The following is an 8,593-nucleotide window of genomic DNA, read 5'->3' on the forward strand; positions in this document are numbered from 1 at the left end:
GGTTACCGCCGTTATTATCGACCCCCCCTCGCCCCGTCTTTCGTTCTTCTTCAAAGCGTGGGGGGGGCAACAAGTGTCGCCATGGCAACCGACCCCATCGCAGGGCCTGTCCCCGCCTTACCCGCTCCGTGTTCCTCTACCCGCGGGCACCCGCTTCGACTTCAGTCCATCCCGGAGGCCGCGCCGAGCCGTCCGCGCTTCCCCCCTGCCTCGCCGGCCACCGTCCTTCCCGTCGCGCGCAAGCGCAGGCGAGGCCGCCCCTTTCCCTCAGCTCCCCCCCCCTCCGGCCTCACGTTCTCATGGAGACGAGGCCGAAAGAGGCTGCTGATTGGCCGCGCTTCTCTCGGCGCGCGGCCCTGTCTCTCCTCTCCTATTGGCCGGGGCGCTGGGCGCGCGGGAGCGGAGAATCCTTGTCAGGCTGGGAGGCGAGGAGGGGGAGACGCGGCTGAGGTAAAGAGCGGAGTGGGGCGCCTAGGGGGGCTCTTGGGCACGGGGTTGCCAGCCTCCAGGCGGGACCTGGAGGGCTCCCGGAACCAGACGTTCTATTGTTGCCAACTCCTGGTCGGGAAATTCCTGGAGACTTTGGGGTGGGGCTTGGAGGGAGTAGGAGGGGCCGCAGCAGGGTGTAAGGTCATAGAGTGCATTTTCCAGAGCAGCTCTTTTCTCCAGGGAGAACATATAACTGTAATCTGGAGATAGATCCAGGCAAGGTCATTTTGTAGATAAAGAGGTGCAGGAGCTCAATAGCACAACTCATTAGCATAACTCATTTGCATAGGCCACACCCCCTGACATCACCGGAAGTGTGTCAGAAGGCAACACCCACCGCTCAGGCTCCACTGGACTGTTTTGGATTGCTAGCTATTTAGGGGTGGGGGCGTGCAGATCTGTCCTCGCAGAGGAGGGAGAGCTGGTACCTGAATAAAACTTGGTCTTAAAGGTGCCACTGGACTGTTTTGGATTGCTAGCTATTGGGGGGGAGAGGAACGTGCAGATCTGACCTCACAGAGGAGATAGAGCTTGTACCTGAATAAAACTTGGTCTTAAAGGTGCCACTGGACTGTTTTGGATTGCTAGCTATTGGGGGGGAGAGGAACGTGCAGATCTGACCTCACAGAGGAGATAGAGCTTGTACCTGAATAAAACTTGGTCTTAAAGGTGCCACTGGACTGTTTTGGATTGCTAGCTATTGGGGGGGGGGACGTGCAGATCTGTCCTTGCAGAGGAGGGAGGGCTTGTACCTGAATAAAACTTGGTCTTAAAAGTGCCACTGGACTGTTTTGGACCAGCGGGGGGGCTCTGCAGCTTACCTGGCTGCTTCTTGCTCTGACTGAGGGCTGCTGGGAGCAGGGGGCAGGGCTTGTTGCATGTGCCCACCCCCTGGGCTCTTTACTGCCGGAGCTCCGCTCCTGTGCGCTCCTGCAGGAAATGACCCCTGTATCCAGGTGGGGCAGCCGTGTTGGTTCCCTTCCTTGAACGCAATGACCTGGCAATGATGATCCACGCATTGGTCACCTCAAGATTGGATTACTGTCATGCCTTCTACATGGGGCTGCCCTTGTTTCAAATCCGGAAGCTGCAGCTGGTGCAGAATGCAGCGGCGAGGCTGTTGTTGTGTCTTCCTATGTGGGAGCACATTCAGCCCGGATACGGTTCAAGGTGATGGTTCTTACCTTTAAAGCCCTATATGGCCAGGGACTTGCTTACCTGAGGGACCGCCTTTCCCCGCATGTACCCCAGCGAGCATTAAGATCGGGTTCCCAGAATCGCCTGGTTCTTGCGGGGCCTAAAGAGGCCAGGTTGGCTACAATGAGGGCCAGGGCCTTTTCTGTGGTGGCCCCTCACTGGTGGAACAAGCTCCCAGAGGACATCAGGGCCCTGTGGGACCTTTCACAGTTCCGCAGGCCCTGTAAAACGGAGCTCTTCCACCAGGCTTTTAAGTAGGTGCCGCCTCGATTGTATGGCCCTGGCCCGATTACCAACTGTGCCAACAATTGTACCATCATTGGCACTGACAGTACCAACGGCACCACCAATTGAGGCTTTATAGCCGGGTGCGAACTTAGGGACACCATTCAGTTGACAGTAATTGGAAGATATGCAATCTTTTAATATAAGCGATGTTTATGATGTACGATTTTATACTGATTGATCGTTTTAACAGAATTTTAATGTGTATTAATGTATGCTGTTAGCTGTCCTGAGCCTGCCGGAAGGCAGGGAGGGCGGGATATAAATGTAAATATAAATAAATAATTCATTCTTTATTTATTTATTTAAATTTCTACCCCACCCTCCCCACGAATGGGCTGAGTGCGGCTAACAAACAGGGGCACCATGTGCCAATACATAAAACCAAATAAAACAGGATAAAACAGAATAAATATCGAAATTACATAAAGTGCTCAATGCTGTTGCTCTTAAATTAAGACAAGATGGTGTCCAGTAGATGTTGCCTCCATCCCCGTACAACGGTACCAATCCGCCGCGCCACTGAACTGCGATCGTCATAGGGCCACTCCATTCCCAGTTATCAGCTGGGTTCGTTGGTGATGGTGGTAGTGGTTGCTCCTAGTCAAAAGCCTGGCGGAAGAGCTCCGTCCCTGCAGAACTGTACAACAAAAGACCAACAAAAGGTTATTCAGATGCTGGAAATGTAATAATCATGTTGGATCACACTATCATATGTGGTGGACATGTAAAAAGGTTCATAAATACTGGATTGAAGTCCATACTCTTTTACCAGCAAAAGGTTATTCAAGGCACAAGCTTTCATATGCACGCACACTTTATTGGTGGAGAACGTGTGGAGAGGGTAGCTACTTTTAAGTTTTTGGGAGTGATCATTGAGCAAAACTTGACCTGGAGTGCTAACACCACTGCTCTGGTGAAGAAGGCCCAGCAGAGGCTCTTTTTTCTCAGACTTTTAAAGAAAAATAACTTGAGTGAGAAAATACTGATGTCCTTCTATCGTTGCTCAATAGAGAGCATTTTAACATACTGCGTCTGTGTCTGGTTTGCCAGTTGTACGGCTGTGGATAGGAAAGCACTCCAGAGAGTTATCATCACAGCCCAGAAGATTATTGGCTGCGTCTCTTATGTTCTTATTAGAGGGAATTAGATAAGCATATGGAGCAGAGGTCCATCAGTGGATATTAGCCACAAGGTATAGATAGGAGCTCTGGGGCAAGGGATGCTCTGTGTTCTTGGTGCTTGGGGGGGTCAACAGTGGGAGGGCTTCTAATGTCCTGGCCCCACTGCTGGACCTCCTGATGGCACTGGTATTTCTGGCCACTGTGTGACACAGAGTGTTGGACTGGATGGGCCTTTGGCCTGATCCAACATTGGCGTCTCTTATGTTCTTATGTTCTTTGCAGGATTTGTCACACCCTGAATACTCCCTGTTTGAACTGCTGCCTTCGGGTAGAAGATATAGGACAATTAAAACAAGGACAAACAGATTAAAAATTAGTTTTTATTCGAGAGCTATTATTGCTTTAAATGCTGTCTGAAATTGGAATTTGGGTGACATTGGTGGTTTAAGTTGCAATGTGAACCTTAAGGGAGTTATGGGATGGTTGTGAATTGTTGTGTGAGTGTATATGAGTATGGCTGTAGATCACTGAAATGATTGCACCTTTAATTTCATTGTACTATGTACACTGACAATAAAGTATATTATTATTATTAATATTATTATTATTACACTTCTTCAGATGCATAGGAATGGAAGTTAATGCCTCTATATATGAAACATTAATTTCCATTCCTATGTATCTGAAGAAGTGTGCGTGCACACGAAAGCTCGTGCCTTGAATAACGTTTTTGTTGGTCTTAAAGGTGCCACTGGACTCAAACTTTGAAGTCTGGAGATCAGTTGTGATTTGGAAGGTCTCCAGGCTCCTCCTGGAGGTTGGCATGAGAACATAAGCCAATGTTGGATCAGGCCAGTGGCCCATCCAGCCCAACACCGTCACACAGTGGCCAAAAATACCAGGTGCCACCAGGAGGTCCCACCAGTGGGGCCAGGACACTAAAAGCCCTCCCACTGTGCCCCCCCCCCCAAGCACCAAGAATACAGAGCATCACGTGCCCCAGACTGAGAGTTCCTGTCTCAGTCTAACTAGCAACCCTAGTTAGAACTGATCTCAAGGCTTCAGAGATTAGTTCCCCTGGAAGAAATGGGCGCTTCGGAGGATGAACTGTGAAGCAACACATGCCTGCCCTCCCTAAGTTCCACACCCCAAATCTCCAGGAGTTGCGCAAGCCAGAGTTGGCACCCTACATCAGTCACTTGGGTCCTCCCAGGTGTCTTGAAAATAGTGTTTCTTGCTTCACCTGGTTGACCTGTGTTACTGCTATGATACACATACTTGATATAGACTCAGCCCCTCAACTCCAGTGCTTAGAAAAAGCATCTTGTGAATCCTAGATTTGTGATACTTACGTGCCTATGTGCTTAAGGTGCATATGCACCCTTTTGCTTCTGTTTCAGTCCAAACACAGACCTGCAAATTAATGAGGAGCTTTTGTTTTCAGGTTCAGCTTTTGGAAGGCTTTCTAAGGGAGATATGGATAGATGCACCGAGGTTAAATCGCTACTGAAAAAATGGGAGGCTTTGTTTCTTCAAGAGCACCAGAGGAGACCAAACAAGGTATGTGAAACACACTGTTGTGAACAGAAGAACATAAGAGACGCCAATGCTGGATCAGGCCAAAGGCCCATCCAGTCCAACACTCTGTGTCACACAGTGGCCAGAAATACCAGTGCCATCAGGAGGTCCACCAGTGGGGCCAGGACACTAGGAGCCCCCTCCCACTGTTGCCCCCCCCCCAAGCACCAAGAAGACAGAGCATCACTTGCCCCAGAGCCCCTATCTGTACCTTGTGGCTATTAGCCATTGATGGACCTCTGCTCCATATGCTTATCTAATTCCCTTTTGAAGCTAATAGTAGCAGCCAGAGAGATCTTCAGAGCCGTATCTGATGAATTTGTATATTTTTCCCTAGGCTGATGTTGAAGAAGCTCCTGAAGAGATTAAAAGTAAGAGTTTATCTACTCTACTTTTTTATGCAGGGAGAGAAGGGGTGCATTGCCGGAACTGGTTTAATCAACAGGGCGATGTTTGTTGGTTTGGCTTGTCATTCAGATAAGTGGCTGCCCAGGGCCTCTTGCACGCTTACAGTTTTCTGCTATGTTAAGGAGAATGTAGGAACACTTTCTTGGAAGTAAGCCCAGCTGAGTAAAAGGGACTTAACTTCTGAGTAAGTGTGCTTAGGATTGCTTCCCGTGTCTCAAACCCTGTAAACTATTGACCATTGAAAGTCCACATTTCTGCAAGCGGAATAAATTGGCACTGCTCATTTAGAGTGTGAGCACATGGAGCTGCCTTATGAGGTCCATGGTCCATTGTGGTCAGTATTTTCCACTCTGACTGGCAGCAGCTCTCCAGGGTCTCCGGCCGAGAAAGGTCTTTCCAAAGACCTGCCACCTGAACCGTTTCAGTGGAGATGCTGGGGACTGAGGAACCTAGGACTGTCTGCATGCAAAGATGCTCTCTCACAGAGCTACAATTAATTATCTTTTGTAGATGTTAATGTCTGCAAAATTGGGCTTTGCTGCTGTTTGAGAAAGGATGCTGGATTTGGTGGTGTTATGTATTAAGATAGCCTCGCAAGCGCTAGCCTGGCCATGCGCTCAAACAGACCTTCGGGTCTAGCAACAGTAGACTAGTCGGATCCTGACGCGGATCAATGGGGTCGCACGGATCCTGGTATGGACCTAGGGGGACTGGGTAGTGTAAATAGAGCCTATCATGAGGAGTGTGTGTGTGTGTGTGTGTGTGTGTGTGTACGGATAAAAGCCGGTCACAGACCAGCTAGTTTGTCTTCTAGTTCGGAGTAGTAAATAAACTATGAGCTGATCACTACGCCACGTGTCGAACTCAGTACTTTTCAGTGGACTCCAGAGCTTGTTTCAGCTGGTGATTCCCTAGAGAGCTCAGAAGCTGTTCTTACCTGTGGTGGGGTTATTTTCTTTGGCACAGAATTGTACAGAGAGTACAAAACGCTGAAGCAAGACAGAGGCCCTGAATCGGAAGCGATCAGCGAACAGAGAACACAAGATCCTCTTGCTGCTGAACAGGTAGCAAAGGGGTATTTGCCTTTTGGGAAGGTTAATTCTGAACTTGCAGATAAAAGTTTTCCCTTGACTTGATTCATTTGATTTGGATTTTTTTTCCAAATTAACCCCCTTTCACTTTCTTCTGCAAGGAGGAATAACAGTTACTATACCATAGTTTTGTAGCAGTATTCAGAGATTATTAGCACAGCAGCTGGGCTGTGAATGAGCATCATGGCCTGTCTGAATGGGGATTAGGACCTGGATTTATTTCTTTATTCTCCTCTCCTCCATTTTATCCTCACAACAACCCTGTGAGGTCGGTTAAGCTGAGAGTGTGTGAGTGGCCCAAAGTCACCCAGCAAGCTTCCATGACAGAGTGGGGATTCGAATCTGAGCCTCCCAGTTTCTAGTCTGATACTGTACCTCTACAATACCCTGGCTCTCTAGAAGAAGAGAAGAGAATGGATTTATACCCTGCCCTTCACTACCCAAAGGAGTCTCAGAGCGGTTTACAAACTCCTTCCCCTTCCCACAACAGACACCCTGTGAGGTAGGTGGGGCTGAGAGAGCTCTGATAGAAACTGCTCTTTTTCAAGGACAGCTGTGCCGGAACTATGGCTTGCCCAAGGTCACCCAGCAGCTGCAAGTGGAGGAGTGGGGGGATCAAACCTGGTCCTCCCAGATCAGAGTCTGTGCACTTAACCACTACACCAAACTCTAGAAGTAGGGTTGTCTACATCTGCTTCCAGTGTTCCAGCCCTTATATGGCACTAGGCCTGGAATTATGCAGATGCTTGCACAGCCTTCTTAGGCAGATACTAGTATTATTCTCTGACCAATTAACATCTCTGCAGTTGTCTTTTACAGACATGCAACTATATCTCACAAACATGAGAGGCAGAAGCTTGTTGTTTCCTTTCGTAAGTTTCTCAGGAACCAAATTTGGCGCCAGATCCAGAATCTATAAAATTACAGCCAGATGTTTTCCAATTTTAGCTTTAATCTGCTGCTGTCTCTCTTGTCTAACACTGTTCAATTTTAACACTGTTTAGTTTTAAACTTGATGCAAAGAGCTGGAATTGAGAAACTTTGCCATCAATCTTCTGTGCAGCTACTCCTTTCTAAACAGATGTAGAAACTTTGGTCTCCATAGCCCACCAGTTACATTGTTTTCTATCTCTCTCCCTCCCTTCCTCATAAATACATATATTTTCCAAAGCCACCTGACTCAGGTTCTTGGGGTGCACACCTGAATCGAAGCAAGATGGTTCCTAAACTGACCCCACAAGACCGAGACGCGCTCCAACTTTCTGTGCAGTATTTTGGGATGAAGCTGAAACACAACTTGGGAACAGCGATTAAGGTTTGTGGAGTGAGTGACTAGCATTGCAGTCTATAGCAGAGTAAAACCCTTGTAAGCCCCCCGACTCTGCTTAAAATTGCACTGTAATTATAGGCTTGAGCACACTTTGGATTCAGCAGTAGCTTGAGGAAGGATGTTTGTGGTTCATCCCTCTCCGTTATTCACCTCTAAACTTGATGAGCATACGCTTAACTCCATTAGCGAGATGAAGAACTGATCTGTTGTAAACTTTGGGTTCATTCCTCTTATTCTGGATATCTTGAACAGGGAGAATATTTGAGACTGAAGATCCTTTGAGGCTGGAAACCCTCAGACCCAAGAGGATCCTTAGTTTAAGTATCTGATACCAAATGTACAAGCTCATTCCTTAGAATACGGATACTTAGAATTGCTACCATACCCATACTCCCAGTCACACTGCTTAGAACTGAGCTCCAACCATACACATGAGCAGAATTAGTGGGGGGAAATATTTACCCTTTTGTAGCCTGATGGTTAAAGTGTGGCGAGTGTGCTAGATGATTTTTAATCTGTCAGGACACCTAGTTATGTCTTCCTAAAGCTCAATGAACTGGAGAAAAATGTTTTTAAAAAGGCCTCCCATGTGAAAGAATGCCTGGCTTTGAAAATTATAGGTATAGAGGTGCCGTGTATTTCTGGTGTAAAATAGGGGACTATATTGGGGGAATCGGGTTGCCAACACCCAGGTGGTATAGCAAGTGAGGGGTTGCAGTACAAATAGCCAAAGATGAACAAAAAGTACTGCAAGGTGTGCAGACATGTAATAATAATTATTAGTAATGCGTCAGTACAAAAGTACTAAATTGCAGTAATACAACAATTGTTTTGTGTCGTTACAGATGATGTGACGAAATTCTCCGGAGTATCTTCTGTTTCGTAAGAACTTCTTCCAACATCAAAAATTCATCAAGATGTGCCTTCATTGATTCATAGACATTCCAAATGGATTCAGCGATTTTCACAAAATGGAGTAGTATCCATTCCTGATACCCTTCAAACCATAATACAGAATGCGGGCTAATTATGGTTTGAAGAGTATCAGGAATGGATACTACTCCCTTTTGTGAAAATCGCTGAATCCATTT

At 47.3% G+C, this 8,593-nt stretch overlaps 2 protein-coding genes across 2 annotated transcripts in view; one reads left to right on the forward strand and one right to left on the reverse strand.

The window, feature by feature from the left end:
• The window catches only part of LRRC14 (leucine rich repeat containing 14), a 9,914-nt gene extending 9,714 nt beyond the window's left edge, over window positions 1-200 (reverse strand). The window contains exon 1 of the mRNA XM_015427958.1: window positions 122-200. The gene's annotated coding sequence lies outside the window, so the exon portion shown is untranslated. The remainder of the gene's footprint in view (window positions 1-121) is intronic.
• A 4,371-nt stretch (window positions 201-4,571) lies between these two features.
• The window catches only part of RECQL4 (RecQ helicase-like 4), a 48,424-nt gene continuing 44,402 nt past the window's right edge, over window positions 4,572-8,593 (forward strand). The window contains exons 1-4 of the mRNA XM_015427954.1: window positions 4,572-4,655; window positions 5,011-5,044; window positions 6,048-6,145; window positions 7,344-7,487. Coding sequence (XP_015283440.1) covers window positions 4,572-4,655; window positions 5,011-5,044; window positions 6,048-6,145; window positions 7,344-7,487 — 360 coding nt within the window. The remainder of the gene's footprint in view (window positions 4,656-5,010; window positions 5,045-6,047; window positions 6,146-7,343; window positions 7,488-8,593) is intronic.

Source organism: Gekko japonicus, unplaced genomic scaffold (assembly GCF_001447785.1).
Source record: "Gekko japonicus isolate JY-2015 unplaced genomic scaffold, Gekko_japonicus_V1.1 scaffold838, whole genome shotgun sequence".
Lineage (NCBI taxonomy): Eukaryota > Metazoa > Chordata > Lepidosauria > Squamata > Gekkonidae > Gekko > Gekko japonicus.